The following is a 17,593-nucleotide window of genomic DNA, read 5'->3' as shown; positions in this document are numbered from 1 at the left end:
TAATTTATCTACTTTACATGCCAGTCACAGCTTCCCCACCCTCCTCTTTTCCCAGCCCCTCTCTCTTACTTGTTTTTAGATTTTTAAAAACAAGCTTTGTACCATTTTCTAATAACTCTAAATTTCATTATTATCTATTATAGTGCACCTCTCTTCATGCCTAATTGTATTTTTTGCTCTCTGTCTTTTGTGGCTCTGGCTAAGATCTTGTCAATACTCTTTATGTTTACAAAAAAAATTGACAGTTCATTTTGATTTTTTTGTATTCTTTTATTCTCCATTTCATTAGTTACATCCATGATTTTTCTTTTGGAGTACTGTTTTTTTTTCCCCACTTTTATCTTGTCAAAGTTAAGATCTGTTTTAGAGAGAGATAGTTATCTACCTTCAGTGAATGAAATGATATATTTGGATTAGAGCGCATTAAAATTTCAAATATTTATAATTACCAAGGAACTTCGAGAAGTAAATTAATTTTTGGTTGCCCACACTTTTTTATGTGAGCCTTTGGTATTTGGTTTGTATATTTCATAGCTCCCCACCTTTTCTTGTTTGTGACCTATAGTATTTAACTAGAACTTGTTATCAAATCTTAACTGTGTACAAATTTATATGCTAATTAATCAAACTTTATTAGTTACCTTCTATGTGCTAGGCATATCTGACACAATTTGTTCTATTGGCAGAGTGGCTCAAACAATGAAACTTCTCCTGGTTCCTGTGATCTATGATGTAGTTTTACATATCAGTCAGGATCCTTGCTAGATACAAATGGTTTGCTTAAAATTGGGTAATTTTTGTCTATTTAATAAAGGAGTTATTTGCAAAGGTGGAGATGGAGTTTAGGGAGGTCAAAATAGGCTGTTTAACAAGTCTTAGGCTGCTGACACAGAGAACATATCCCTTCCAGGCTTGGTGAAGACTGAAAAACATGATTGTTAGACACCATGGAGATATGCACACAAAGATACCTTAACAAGAATGTTGTGTTTACTAGCACATTCAACCATGTGTGAACACGCAGGGAGACCCACTGGTCCCCTCCTCCATCTTTGGCAGGTAGGGGAAACCCCTAGAATACAGAGAGGGAGAAGAGGGTAGGTGATAGCGCTAGAGGACAAAGGAAGACACTAACACACTCAATATCGTTCATTAGTGAATCTCTACTCTGTTACCAAGATTCTATCTGTGTCTTCTTCCCTTTTCATTTTCACTTCTATCATTTTAATTAGGGTTTAAATTGTTGCTTGATTAAAAGAAACAGCCCTTTTCTCCTTGATATATATTGTTGCTAGTTCAGCTAGAGTTATAACCTGGGTCTTTTGACAAAAACTTACCTCTATATTTGTTTATATATTTTCAGAATTAAAATTATTGAGAATCATTTTGTTAATTTTATTTGTGAAGTTGGAAAAATGCTCCCTTGATTTTTGTGGTCTTGAAATTAGTATGTAGGCCTTTTCTGTATCTTCTCATTTGTAATTTTCATTCAGACATTTGTTGAATAGTATTCAATGGAAATACCAAAATTCTGTTTCTTATATTTCAGCGTTATCTTTGGATTTGAGTCCCAAATGGTGAGACAATTTTGCTAAGCTAGGCAGTTTCTTGGTTGTTTTTGTTTAAAGATTTTGTATAGATTGAATTGCAGCTGCAAGTGTATTAGTGATTTTTCTGTTGCTTACTTGTCAACAGTTTATTGTTTGGATGAAAAATACTATTTCAAAACCTGGCAGCATATTGATGAAAACAGAGCACTTTGTATAATTCTCTTTTTGAAAAACTACCTCTTTAAAAGACAAAGATTGCCTCTGGTTTTTCTGTTCACATGCATCTCTGATAATAGATTTATTGGCAGCTCTACCATAGGGTTTAGTTCTCCACCCTCCCTCTTTTATCATAGTCTAAGCTTTTCTGCATATTAAGAAGCAGATCGGAGTTCTATAAGGGACCAATAATATGGAGACATCTTGGGTTCTTAGGAGAAACATTTGACATTTTGTCACTAATCTGCAATAGGCGTAGGCCTTTATCTTTCATTCTTTAAAAAAGGGGTGGGGGGCTAATTTGAAGCTGTAAACCTCCTTCTTGACACAAACATTTTGTTGATCTGCCTGTGGGAATGGTCCTTGAAGTGGGAATAGAAGGTGTGCTACATAATCCCTGAGCTTTCCAGACTGTGTGGATAACTCAATATCATTAGTGTCATTCTATTTGGCTATTTATTAAGAGTAAAAATGAATATTGTTAGTTATTGCTCCTCTCTCCTGCCCCTCGGATTCTTTGTGCTCTCTGGCCAACATTCTTCACCAAAAGAAAAACCTTTCTTGCAAAGTTTCTGGGCTGAGAATGCCACATTGTTACATATTTGTTTCCTGTGTTATTCTTGGCAAACTTATTACAAAATAATGGAGGTCTAAACTTAAGAGTGCTACCTGTGGGACCAGTAGCTGTAATTAAGGTGGTACTGCAAGCAGGCTGGTAAGTTGGGCTTTAACACAATGGTACTTTGTAGAAGAATGTTTGACCACTTTTTCTATTACTTAAAGCTTCTCTAAGATCCTAGTGGTTTGTTTCTCATTTAAAAAATTCTCTGTAGGAAAATATAGTATCAAACTTGAGATCTTCAAATTGCATGACTTCTATTTTCTTTCTAAGCCTTCAAAAAGTGGTGGTGGTGGTGGTGATGATGATGATAGTTATTCTGGGCAATCCAGTCATTTTTGAATGGACTTTCCTTCTTCAGTTATTAAATATTTTTATTGACATCTGGGTAGCAACTAGCTGAATATTTTGTGAAGATTAAACACATAGGACAGTAGAGTAGAGTATATATGTGGACAGAAAAAACATTTTATGTAGTTTTAAAACTACTTTGGAACTGATAAAACTCTTATAATTTATTATTTATTCATATGTTATAGTAATTGTTAGCTTTGATTGGATTGTATATAAGAAACATTCTCAGTACTTTTCTATTGTCTTAAATATATAATGGAACTCCAGAATTTAGAGTTTGAGGAAATATCATTTTTCTTTGATGAGTGTAATTAAAGATAGTAGGAGATTGGAATCTTAAGTCCATTTATGAGAACTTTTGTAGTTTTATATTTTAAATAAGATATCTACAATTTCAGAATGTCTTTAGATACACTAGGCAAAGCATTTGCTACTGAGCTATATTCCTAGCCCCATCACACTGAAACTTGCAACTTGTCTCACTCAAGCAATACCTTTGTCTCCTATTGACTCAAGTTGATATGGTGAGTAGGATAATAATTCCACTGCTTTTCATACTGAGATAAGATTATATATTTCACTAAGATGATCAGCAAATAATTAGTGAAATTCTGGCATCCTGCACACTAGATTGATGGGGTAGACATTTGACCCATATTAAGTTAATCAAACACTTCCTCAAGGATGTTTACTTTAAAGATTATTATTATTAATTAGTCCAACCTAGATGTGAGTTCTACAGGCTATAATCCTAACCCAGAATGCAAAATATATACATGGTTTCAATAATGTCACAACTATTATGGGAATAACTAACCACTCTGCTTAGATTTGAGATTATTGTGGCTGGGGAGGCCATAGACCTTAGCAGGGAACTCATTTCTATTACTTAATTAAATTGTCCTTGTGTTATTTCAGCATTTATGATTATACTTACTGGCAGATACTACCTTCATTGGCACTCAGAGAAGCTTCTCTGTGCAATCAGTGGCAGTGAATACAAAGACTCTTGGCTGCTTATAGGCCAAGCAAAAGTAACAGTGGATGTTCAGCCCTGAGCAGGACATTTATACCACCCCATCTAAAGCTTGGAGATACGATAGAAATATGGTGGAGATAATTTAGTGATGATTTAAAGACAGGGAGAAACTAGATGTGGGGGTGCACATCTTTAGTCCCAGCACTTGGGAGGCAAAAGCAGTTGATCTCTCTGAGTTCAAAGTCAACCTTGTCTACATAGTGAATCATAAGACAGAGGAGGCTACATAGTGGAATCTTGTCTCAAAAATGAAAATTTCAATCAATCAACCAATCAAATCAATCAAACAATCAATCAACACTAAGAAAAGACAGGCAGAGGAATGGAGTCTTTTAGGCATACCATAGATACTTCAATTATAACTATACAGCAGCTCTGATTTCCTGCAACAGGTTTTTACAAGCCTGCATTTGCCATCATTCAGTCATGGGTAGTGAAGAGGGATATAAAGAGAGTCTCACCCCTCCCTGCTGAACTGTTGGGTACTGATGGATTCTGGAGGATAGTAATTTTCTTTAGATGTGTTCCCACTGTTAAGCCCATCATGGTCCACCAGAGATCAAAAAATAATTCTGATTAAACCCAGTATGTCACAAAACAAAAAGACGTAAACAAAAATAAGGGACTTGTAGTAAGGTGGGGTCACTGGAAAGTATGAGAGGGAGATGAGAGAACTGAAAATATATAGAATTCATTACATACGTGTGCAAATTGTCAAAAGTAAAATTGTTATGAATACAGATAATTTCCTTTATTTTATGAGCATGTAGTTAGAAAATATTGATATTTGTGCATTTTGTAAATTTGTTTAATTTCAATGTGGAGTAAGGTATTCCATAGTAGGAGTGAATTCAGTGAATTATGTCACTGAGCAGGGAGCGAGAATGCAAACCTCATTTCCCATGCCATCCCTGAAGTATTTAGGGCTGGCCTACAGTTCCTTTGGGTTTTCTCTTACATTTGGGAACTTCAATTTTTACTTACCCTTACTGTCTGACTTCTGTATTCATTTAGAATTATGTAAGATTAATTTTCACAAAGCTACTAATACATGTTTTCATGTAGATTTCTACTGCTTTGTTTCATTCATCTTTCCAGTTTTATATTCTCTTCAACAGTTCCTAATCCCACCTGAACAGTCATCCATGTGTTCTATCACACTTATATCTTAAAAAAGCATTACTTTCATGCTTTTTAAAGATTACTCTTTTTACATTACTCTTATGTAGTACTATAGTTTAAGATGCTAGCCCTGGCTTCTGTTCACTGTGATTTGACTTCTCTTCTACATTGCCTCTTGCATATTTTTTGTATTGATGATATTGTAGACCCACCAAGTATCTCAATTTTTGTTATTTTACTTTAGTCCATATATGTGTAATCTTGTAAACATTTCCCCCTTTGTATGTAACTTACACCATTCTTAACTTTCAGTCTTGATTGGGTAAATATTTGCTACCCTATAACGTTCAAGTTTCTGAACATAGAATTATTCCCACAGCTTTCTCAGTATGCCACATTTCACGTGTAGTAGTTTTTGTATGTGTGTCTTTCCCCTAAATTCTAGAATATGAACTATATAAGAATATGTTTCTGGAGCCATAGATTTGTTACCACAATATTTACCTTTCTTTCTAAATTAGAGATTACCTTGTTAGCACTTCAATAAAATGTGTGGATGACTCAGAAAAAAATGTATTCATTTTACTGTCCTATTGTATATGTGTGTGTGCTCGCGTGCATGAACGTGCATGTGCACACACATGCATGCATGCATGCATGCACACACAAAGAGCTTTGTTATATGACATTATTTTGTCAGTGGAAATTTAACATAGGCTTTAATGAGCTTTGTATAATTTGGCCTGTTTTTTTGTTTGGTCTGGTTTTTGTTTGTTTGTTTGTTTGTTTGTCTTTTGTTCATTCCTGGTGATAATTTGAAAGAATGGTATATGAGAGACAAGCTGTTTATATCTTGATTCAGCTTTGTCATAGAGCCCAGCCTGACTCCTTATAGACTAAATCCAAGTTGCTTATCTGAAACCATAATGCCATCATGTGCAAGCTTTTGAGTTGAAGAATAAACTAAATGCTTACATATGTTTCTGCTTGTGTTGGGCTTCACATGGTTGCATTATGATTAGTTTGTGTGTGTGTGTGTGTTAACCTCCATTTGTTTTAAAGAGAAGTTTTTTTCATTAGGAGTTAAGACTATACTTTCTCTGTGGGTATGAAGACAAATACATAGAATGTAGTTAGAGATTATGCTGGTTTAGTTATTTTAGCTTATGAACATTGCATGTTATACAGATACAACTACAAAACAACTCTCATATAAGCTCAAGAATTATTGAAAAATAGTGAGAGGAAAAATTTGAAGAGCCAGAGGGTAAAAGAGGTTGCTGTGAAAATACGTCCTTTAGGAATGTCAGATGCTATGTAAAATGTTTTAGCATGATTTGAATGAGGACAATAACAATAGTTCTAAAGTGGATGAGGGGAAAGTCCATGAGATCTCAACCCTACATACAGAACTAGGCAACTCAAGAATGTTGACAGGAGGGTGGACCCAATAATTGGTCATCCAATACCAAATTATCAGCCTTGAAACATTCATATAAGTAATATTATCTAATATACATATATATATATATATATATATATATATATATATTCACAATGATTAATTTAAAAAGAGACCATGAATTCAAAAAGAGCAAGCAGGAATATACTGGAATGTTTGGAAGGAGGAAAGAGAAAGGTGAAATAATGTATATTATGATCTCAAAAATAAAAGAAATAATTAAGAACATAACAAATGCTTATTTTAAGGTCTTGAAGAAATGGCTCAGTGGGTAAAGTGATTGGTACAGAAGTTCAAAGACCTTAGTTCATATACTCAGAACCTACATAAATCCAGGCATGGTAGCACATGTCAGTAATCCAGTGCTCTAACTACAAGATGGGAAATAGAAGCTGGAGAATGCCTAGAAGCTCATGCACCAGCAAGCCTGGCATATGTTGCTGCCAAAGAGATGCCATGTTTTAAACAAAATGAAAGGAGTACACTGAGATCTGAGGCTGTCATCTTATTTCCACCTGTCTTCTGTAGCACATATGTACTGCACATATGTATTTGTACACATGAACAAATATAAATATACACACACACTTCATAAAAAAAGTTATAGTATTGTCATCCATGGAGATGTGGGATAACTCCTCACACAAGAACAAAAGAGAGTACCCTACAGTTGGATTCCGGGGGGATTTGGTTATTTGGTTCTTAATTTGTACCATGTAATATATATATATATATATATTCTTTTTTGAATTACTTGCTCAGAATACTAATGTCCTAGGAAAAAATGCTAAATGGGAAATAGTCTTTATTCCCTTGTCACATGATGGACATTATTTATCAAAGAATAGCAAAAGCAATCTGAGGACATATTGGAGAGACTAGTTCTGGAAGTCTTCTTGGGGAGAAGTAATAGTGAGCAAGACTTTAAAGACCAGACATAATAACTAAGTAGATTCCATTATGGAAAAATTCTTTCATAAATGTGCCAGGAAAATAAATGTTTGAAGAATATACAAGTGAAAATGTATAAAATATAAAATTACATGACACATCAAGTTACACAGATATCTAGAGGCCGACCTTAGACTTTTATAGTAGGATGATTTGGCAGTGTATGTCTTTGGTGGTGGACAGACCAAGAAAGGCATCTCAATGCAATTTGGAAGATCCTAAATGAATGAAGGTGGATGGGATTAGCACTGTGAGTAAAGAAGAACATTTCCATGTTTGTTGTACAAGGCCAGCAAGAGAAGATTATTTGAAAAGGGACAGAAAGTGATTTGAGAATCTCTTTTCAGTTAGAGCTGGGTCAAGGTCACAAAAGTTATTGCTGAAATAACCCAGTGTTTAGACCATTCTAATCAATAGTTCATACACATAAAATATTTTACAGAGATATTTTTGAGTTTTGAGGAAGAATTATTTTAAAATGACATTTACCCTTTATCTCTTAACTTTAGTCATTGCATAATTAATTCTAGAACATCAATTATTCATCCTGTATTCAGTGTTTATTGATTATTATCACTAAGTATGAATTTCAAGGAAATCACTTTCTTAGTTTACTTAGAGCATCAGTTTCTGTAGAAATGAAAACAGGCACACACATTAGGATTAACACTACCAATGTCTCTGTTTCTCAATGCCAAGGAAGTCTGTGGCTAAAAGAATCGACCATTTTAGGTTTCATGTAGAGTGAAGTTTATTTGAAGTTATGAAGTGTACAAAATTATGAACATAAATTCAAAAATAAGAATGATAAATAAATACTCCTATCCTAGAATTTTCATTCACTTTTGCTAAAATTTTTTGAGGCTATTTGCCAGAAATAGTTCAAAGGATAGCCTTGATTTCCAAGCACTCTGCCGATAATCCTGTTGCCTTCAAGTCTACTGCCAGCCTTGTAAGTGAACATTAATAATGACTAAATTTCACTTTGTCTTTGGCAAACTTATATCTGAGAGTTCAAATCTGCAAAATGATCAGTTAGTCTTCAAGATCAATAAAGGAATTTTTAAAATGTTTTATTTCTGTTTTAACATTTGCTAATGATTGTCCAGCCCCTTAGATAATATTCACAATATACCCCTAAGACTTGGGGAAGAGTCTCAAAAGGGGGTGAGGAGCAGACAGTCTAAGAGCCAGAGAACCAGAATGCTGGCTTACCTTTTTTCCATTGACAGTGAATCAATGATTTTAATAAAAGTATCTGTTGGGAAGAAAAATTTTTCCTTTACAAGTACCTATAGATTAAATCTCTATAATTAACTCTTTCCTCTCACTGTTTCATAGAAGTTCTTATTAGTTTTGTTTTACCTGTTTAGTTATATTGATATATATTATTGCTATCTCTAGCTCCAGGTTTGGGATTTTCCATTTTATATTATTAGTACCACTACAGTTTTTTTAAAGTTTGAATACTAAATGTTACTTTAAAATAATCTTGTAGATTCTCCCAATTTCTTTAACTTAATCTTCATTTTCAGCTTCATTTTGCAGCACTCCTCCTGTTACTGGGTGTTGACCAATTCCGTAGCCTACACTTCTTGTCGTTTTATTCTGGGTTCTTTACTGGGATGAACTTTCTGAGATGAGTAGAATACTCAGCCTTCAAGCTTAAACTACCACTTATGTTAAACTCTACAAGCCTTGCAATCCAAACTAGGGGTAGTTTATTCAGTTCAATATCAATGTAGTACTTTTCATATATCTTGGCTCCTGTGTCCCCATTGTTTTATTATATGAATAAACTATATGTGGCATTGATGTATCTGGAGACATAAATTGTTGAGTCAATATTATTTTTAATTTTATTCTCATAGAATTTTGTATTATTTGTTTGTTTGAGACTTTTATATATATATAAGTAATATATATACATATATATGTATAATATATATACATATATGCCTGTATGTGTGTAATATATAGTATGTATATTTATTAATGTGTTTATATATATTTATATATAAATATATATTACTGTGTTTTAATTAAGTCTAACCCATCCCATTCCCTCCCCTCCAATTCTCTACTATCACCCCATTATTATTTCTCCATATAACTTTATTTACTCTTTTAAAAACCTTACTGAGTCGATGTAGTGATTCTATTTGTGATGTAGTGATTCTATTCTATTCTATTTTATCAGCTGAAACATAGGTGGCCTTATAAGGGTTACATCCTTAAAAGAAACCTAATTTTCCACACTAGCAGACATTAATTGCCAATAGCTTTTTATCTAAGAGTGGGACTTGCTGAGCACCCAGCTCTACCCACCTCTGTTATCATGATGGGTTTTTGGCTGGCTTGATCTTGTGTTTCTACAGTAGTAAGTCTCCAGATTGCTTTTTTCAAAGGTTTTTTTTGTTGTTGTTGTTGTTCAAGTCTTTTTTAAATATTTTTTATTGACTATTTTATTTATTTGCATTTCAAATGTTAATCCCCTTTCCTGGTTTCTCCTCTGGAAATCCCTTATTCCATCCCTCCTCCAACTGCTTCTATGAAGGTGCTCCCTCACCCACTTCTGCCTTTCCCCCCTGGCATTCACCTATACTGCGGCATCAAGTCTTCACAGGACCAAGGGCCTCTACTCCTATTGATGCAAGACAAGGCCATCCTCTGCTACATATGTGGCTGGAGCCATGGGTCGCTCCATGTGGACTCTTTGGTTGGTGGTTTAGTCCCTGGGAGCTCTGGGCGGGGGGTCTGGTTGGTTGATATTGTTGTTTTTCCTATGGAGCAAACTCCTTCAGCTCCTTCAGTTCTTTCTCTAACTCCTCCATTGGGGACCCAGTGCTCAGTCCAATGGTTAGATGTGAGCATCTACCTCTGTATTTGTCAGGCTCTGTCTGAGTGTTATTCTTTCCTATACTTCTTACTCTACCTTGCCTTCCTGTCTCTCACCCTAATTGAACCTTGCTGTCCCTTTATTTATCTTTCCTTCTTAATACCGTCTACATTGTGTCCCTATTCCATTAAAATAACCATCACCACGGTCCTTTTCTAGTTGCCTGACCTCTATGGGTACTTCAGTTTAAAATAACTTAGGATTCAAAGCTAGCATACTCATATGGGAGAGAACATATGTACTTTTCTTTCTGGATCTTGGTGGTTAACTCATTCCATATGATCTTTTCTAGTTCTATCCATTTACTGCAAATTTTCATGGTTTCAGTTTTCTTTACAGCTGGCTAGAAATTCATTGAATATGTTTTCATTGTCCATTCATCATTTTGAAGTGATTTAAATTGTTTTTACTTTCTGGCTACTGTGAATAGGACAGCAATGAGCTTGGTTGAATAAGTGTCTCTGGAGTAGGCTGTTGAACTAGCATCTACAAAGTGAAAAAATATGTCACTTGTCTTTTTGGATCTATGTTACTTCACTAGGTTCCATCCATTTACTCACAAAGTTCATGATTTCATTTTCCCTTATCAATGAATAGTTTTGCACTGTGAATAGAAAGTACTACATTATCATCCAATTCGCCAGTTAAAGGCCATTTAGATGGATCCCATCTCCTCATTATAGTGAGTAGAGTGATAATGAGCCTGGCCTAGCAAGTGTCAGTGGGATAGAAGGTTGAGTCCTCTGGACATAAACAGAAGTGGTATAGCGGAATCATATGGTACTTATACTTTTAGCTGTTTTGAGAATTCTATGCATTTCTATTATGACTTACAAGTTTGCACTTTCCACAAGAAGTGAATGAGGATCTCATTTCCCTACATCCTTGCTAGCATTTGTTGTTGTTTCGGTCTCAGCCATTTTGACTGGGATAAGATGCAATCTCAAAGTATTTTTAATTTGCATTTCCCTTTTTTGTTCTTGGTCTTTCTTTATTAAATTTACTTTGTTTGCTACTGGGATAAAGATTCTAAAACATTTTTATTTTGTACTGCATATTCAACTGAACAATGGACAAGTATATTAATAGTTATAATATTTCTCAGCCTTTTGCATTCTTTTGAGAATTCTATTTTTAGTACCATCCCCTAATTTTTAATTAGGTTGTTTTTGATGTTTTCATTTTTATGTTCTTTGTATATTCTAGACACTAACCCTCTGTCACATGTATATCTGGTGTACCCTTTCCCCATTTGTAGAATAATGATAATCATCATCATCATCATCATCACTAGACTAATGATGTCTTTTGCAGTATAAAAGATTTTAGTTTCATGTGATTTCATTTGTCAGTTTTTTTTATCTTAATGCCTGTACTATATGTGTGCTGTTAATAAATTCCTTCCCTGTGCCTGTATGTTGAAGACTATTCTTTTTTTTTTTCTCCTAACAGATTCAGGGTATCATTCCTACGTTGGTATCCTTGATCTATTTGCAGTTTGCTTTTCTGTAGGATGAGAGACAAGAATCTAGTTTTGTTCCATATGTAATTATTTAGTTTTATCAGCACTATTTATTGAAAATGCTGTCCTTTCTCCAGTATGTATTTTTGGTCTCCATTTTTATAAAATTTAGGTAGTTTTAGGAACAAGAACTTATATTTGTGTTGTCCATTCTATTCTATTATTTGTCTGTTTTTATGACTGTATTATGTTTTATTTATTGTAATAGTTATATAGTAGGAATTGTAATCATGGGTGGTTATACATCTGTTTTTATTTTTGATGATTAATTTAGCATCATAGTTCTTAAGTGTCTACATTTATGTTTTGAGATTTTTTTTTTAGCTTCTGTGATAAATCGATTCATTGGAATTTTGATGGTGTTTATTGAAACTGTAGATTGCTTTTTGTTGGAGGTGGGGTGGGGATTTTCATTGTATTAATCTTACCAGTACAATAGATGGGTTTCTAGCTTCTGATAATATCTTTAGTTTCGTTTTTTTGGTGCTTTAAAGATTTCACTGTCCAAGGCTTTTACTTCTTTGGTTAGATTTATTTCAATTTTTAAATTTTGATGCTATTGTATATATGGGATTGTTTCCCTGATTTCTTTTCCTTTCTTTTTTGCTATGCTTGTTATGGTTTATAGGAAGGCTACTGATTTTCTGTGTTAATTTTGTATCTTCCTACTTTGCTCAACATGTTTATAGAACATAGGAGTTTTAACATAGAGCCTTAAAGTCTTCATATATAGAATTGTATCATCTTCAAATAAAGGTATTTTGATGTATTCATTTCTTATTTTATCTTTGTGTCTTAATGCCTTAGCTAAGGCATTTTGCACTATTTTGAACAGTAGTGAAGAAAGTGAACATTATTATCTAGTTCCTAATTTTAGTGGAGATGCTTTTTTTTCTTTATCATCTTATTGGCTGTAAGCTTGTATTTCCTTTATTATGTTGAGCTATATTCCTTGTATCCATTGATTTTTCAGGACTTTATGAAATGTTAGATTTTGTTAAAGGCTTTTCCTCTTGATGGAAGCTTGACTCTGGATTCCTTCCTGTAGCACAGTTCTTTTCGCCATTATTAATAATGCTGATCTGTAATGAGCATGGATGATCTATTTTTACTATCTTCTTCAATTGATTTCTTCAGTGTTTCAAAATTTTCATTGTAAAGGTCTTTCAATTCTTTGATTAAGTTTTTTCCAAAGTATTTTTTGAGGCTATTGTGAATGGGAGGGATTAATCTTTTTTTTAAAACCATGAATTATTCTTGTTCACTTCTAGGAATCATTTTAAAGTCTATCATGCATGATCTAAGTCTATCTTTACAAATTTGATGTACTTTTAATGTTCTGTAGCATATTAATATCATATAGAATTTTTCTTTATGATTCTGGATTACTTTGCTTAGCATAATGTGACCTGTTTGGTTTAAATTTGAATACTTAATCCTTTTACATTTGAATCATTTAATATACTTGAGCTTAAAATATGTATCCTATTTTTTTCCTATTTGTCCATTATGGTTTAGATTTTGCTTCCTTTTTTCCTTGTCTTTTATTTAAATAAATAAAAATGTTGCTACTATATTTTTAAATATGTTTCCATAAGACCATAATATGATACATAGTTAAAGTATTTCCAGGAAAATGGACATATAGTTATGGTGTAATGAAAGAAAAATGTAATAAGAAGTATTCATTTCAAAGTCTTTTTCTGATGCTTTAAAGTATGAATTTAAACAGGCACTAAGTACTTATGGGTTTCAGGTTCATCATTATTGGGTCAAGGTGAAGATTTAGTAATATGAATAAAATCATTTTGAAATTTCACATTTCTAGATAGCCTGTTATATTATTATTATGAACTCTGTACATAGTAACAATTTAAGGATTTCTTTTTCTGAAATTTATGTATTATGTTCAACTGTTAAAACAAATGGAATATATGCTTTCTTTTAATATTGGTAAGGACATTAATATGTAATTTTTAGAATATGAAATTTTAAAGTGTCCAAAACTGTTTTAATAATGGGGTATATATAAAACACATTGATTTAAAATACACTTCCATTCATATTTCTGTGTTACCTGTTATGTAAACAGCTATAATGTTTGATCACTAGTGGTTAAAGATGTGCTATTTTTATTCAAATAATTTGTAATTGCTACTTAGTTACTTATTAAATAACTTTTGAGTTGTTTTAGTATTTATTCTATGTTGTTTGTATGTAAAATAGCAACCATACCTCATTCCTAGAAGTTGTTCTGAGGTTTAAATTGATTGGTACACTTAACCTCCAGGACATTCTATATCATACATTAAAAGCAAGAATTATTAATTTTCTACAAAAATTGATTTCTTAATTCCATAATAGTTAAGATTTATATTTTTTCTAATGTATGAATAAATACTTATATTTCATATTCTGTAATTTTTACATTATCTTATTTTTAAACTTATTTTGTGTATGTGTGTATTGGTGGATGTATGCCAAGGGAACTTATAAGTTGGTTCTTCTTTCATTATGTGGATCCTGAGTATCAAACTGGCATTGTCAGCCTCAGTAACAAACATTTTTACACACTGAGCCATCTTTCCAGTCTAATAATCCTTGGCTTATAATGAGAAAAAAAATTGGAAATTTTTAAATGAATTTTTCATGGTCACTCTGAAAATGTAAAACTAACCTAAATCATTTGACCTCGTATTTATTGTTGTTGTGTAATACTCTGTCTTTTAAAAACAAGCCTTAATAAACATTTCAATGATAAAAATTCAAAGAAACATTTTTATATATAGAATCTTCTTGAGGATTGTGAATACAATGAAAAAAATTAATAGGCAAGTCTTTGGTCTTGATTAGTTCATATATAGCTCTGTTGTGAAATTTAACAAAGTTCAACATACTAAAAGAGTTTTATTCTACTCTAATTTTTTCTAACTTGGAAACTGTAGTAAATGATTCATTTCTCAGTTTTTTGGGACATATAGTCTTCATAATCCAACCTTGTTGTTGCACAAAGGGTCTAGACTATAAGGCCCAGGCAGAGATGTCTGTTCTACAGCCTGGAGTATCTGAAAGTTTTCCTTACTTTGAGCTGCAATCAGAGTTGCTAGTGTTAAGACTATGACTGTTTGACCAAACAGTCTGAACAGTGTCAAACAAAGATTAGGACTAGTATCAGAGCTCATAATATTGTTGAGATGCACGAACTTCTATTAAAATAATTCTCTTATGTTTTGTTTTAGGTAACCTCGGCCGGGTTGAGCAAGTCTCTGATTTTGAGTATGATCTGTTCATTAGGCCGGACACTTGTAATCCTCGCTTCCGAGTCTGGTTCAACTTTACTGTTGAAAATGTGAAAGAATTACAGGTGAGAGGAAAGGGGGCTATCAGTGTGATCTTAGAGAAGATACATAGTTTGCTTTCTTTAACAGCTGTTAAACCTCTGGCTGTAACAGAGACAGTGAGTAGTGGGTAAAATGCTGACTCATGTTTCCTGATGGGCATGAATTAATGCTAACTGTCATCTAGGGAAAAAGAGTGTTATTTACTGATTAAATCCTTCTATGTAAAGCTTCCTTGTGGAACCCCATAAGGAAACACTGGAAATACCTGTTGCTTTCTGTATCTGAGATGCTGTTACATCATCTCTGTCAATATCCAGAAAGACATTTCTCATAGACCCTATCTCAGAAAAAGCTCTTCTCTAATTCAACAGGACATTCATATTTTTAAGGTTGCATAGCTCTTACAACAGAGTATCTTCCCTAAAGTGTGTGTTCTTGGGAATTCAAAGCTATTTTATTATCTAGTGATTCTGGGAAACCTTGTATTTTCTGTCCATGTTTAAATTTTATGAATATATTAATCTGCTTTAATCTTGATTTCTTCAGGTTTACTTTCTAACTGCCAGTGATTCATGATACTTTTGAAAACTCATTTTTATGAGATAATATTGATTAACATAGAGTGATAAAGTACATATGCATTAAATAAACATTAGCAAAGTCTAATTCTAATAAATATTGGCACTTTATTCCATTCAGACAGCTACAAATGAACAGACTGCTCAAATTGTACAGGCATAGTGAGTCTATGGTTCTTGTAAGCATATGGAAGCCTGGCCATGAAAAGTACCACCCCTTCTTCCCTCAGTCGTCTTTATCCTCAGTACCAGGGAGAAAATGAGGAGCTTTTTAGGTTTTTCTCTGAGTCAGTCAATGCTGTGTGCATCTCCCTGTTCTTTTCAGTTACAGTCTGATTCATGTTTTGGGGTCCGGAAGTGTTTGGAGTACAGGTACTCCAGGGCTCTTCCTTGACGCTTATGCTGTTCCTGGCATACTAGCCTTCTTGTGCCAAGAAGTATTCACGAACCTGGAAAGACCACTAAAGAGCCATTTCTGATGTAATCACATTAGGGTCTCTTTATTACAAGGTTGAGCTTGGGCTCTCCTCCAACTTAACCCTGACACAACAGGATTGGAAGGCAGAGCAGCCTCGAACCCTCAGCAGGACAGGTTTTATAGGGAATGGGATTAAGTGAGGGGGTGTCCAGCCTGGCAAGTATCTAATAGAATGACTTTTGTAAACCAACAGTTGGGTGTCCTGAAACAAGACTGTGAACAGTCACAAGTAGTCTGAAAGTACATCTGAAACAATCAGACTAATCTTTGATTAACTGTTGCTAAGAAGCAGCTAGAGAGTAACTCTGGCCAAAGAAAAGCCTTGGGATCCTTCCTGGTCATGGGGTGTAGCTTGGGTTTGGCTGTAGGTCAAGTTCTCAGGCTTTTTCTTCTTTTTCCTTTTTTTTTCTTTCTTCCTTTTCTCCTTCCTTCCTTCCTTCCTTCCTTCCTTCCTTCCTTCCTTCCTTCCTTCCTTCCTTTCTTTTTTTAATAGAGGCCAATCTCAAGATAGAATAGGTTTGGCCCCTCAGCCTCAGTGCACTTTTCAACTAATTGTCAAAATTCTCTAGAATACCACAGACATATCACTGAGAAATATGCCACATTTTTTGAACTTTTAGAGGCTAATTTGTGGGAACTGAATATAGGAAGGTATTTGTATACTGGTAAATATGTCACCTCAGAGTTTGAGCATATGAGGAAGGTGATAAAACAGCTGAAAAATCACACACAGATCCTACACCATGGGCAACTTTTAAGTCCTGGCCTTGCTTCTTGCTTTTACCTAAGCTTACATTACCAAGCCATTGACACTTCCCATGACAATGTCATGCTCACTTTCCTTTTTGGCCATGTACAGTGGCTACCTGACTCTAGGATTATTCCAGAAAACAGTCGGTAATCTTCCAAATACTTTTTCAAAATCTCTGTGGGCTCCCTGCAAGCCTCACTTTATTTCAGGAAGTGGACATACATCCTCTCCTCCTTCTGTTGCTGTTGCTAAATCAGCTTGGTAAGTTGGGTTTGTTCATACACACTCCTCTGAAAAGCAAACAAGTATCATGCAGACAGTTTATACAAATGAAGGGAAACACTTTCTTAAATGCCATATAAATGTGCTAGGATATACAAGTCCATCAAAAGGACCACACTTTTCTTTCTTACATAGTTTATATACTTCATCTTGCCTGTTGTGTCTAAGAAGCCATTAACTGCTAGAAAAGGGACTGGTTATTTATTTATTTATTTATTTATTTATTTATTTATTTATTGTTAGAGACCTAGATCCTGCACTTACACTATGTCTTAAAAGTCGGGCCACTTTAGCACCAGCCCATGTTTCTTCAGTCTCCATGAATATTGTTGGTATATAGCTTATATCAATTAGTAAAGGAGTAGGGATATGCTGATTTGAAATTTGGAGCAAATCACTTCCTTCAGTTTTGCTACTTGACACAGACTG

General features: G+C 33.9%; 1 protein-coding gene across 1 annotated transcript in view; it reads left to right on the top strand.

Annotated features, from left to right (window-relative positions):
• Window positions 1-17,593, top strand: part of LOC117709061 (AGBL carboxypeptidase 4) — a 959,025-nt gene that overhangs the window by 141,000 nt on the left and 800,432 nt on the right. Inside the window, exon 3 of the mRNA XM_076934446.1 lies at window positions 14,974-15,098. Within this exon, the coding sequence (XP_076790561.1) occupies window positions 14,974-15,098 (125 nt within the window). The remainder of the gene's footprint in view (window positions 1-14,973; window positions 15,099-17,593) is intronic.

This window comes from Arvicanthis niloticus, chromosome 5 (assembly GCF_011762505.2).
Source record: "Arvicanthis niloticus isolate mArvNil1 chromosome 5, mArvNil1.pat.X, whole genome shotgun sequence".
Classification (NCBI taxonomy): Eukaryota; Metazoa; Chordata; class Mammalia; order Rodentia; family Muridae; genus Arvicanthis; species Arvicanthis niloticus.
This window is presented reverse-complemented; position numbering and strand designations above follow the sequence as displayed.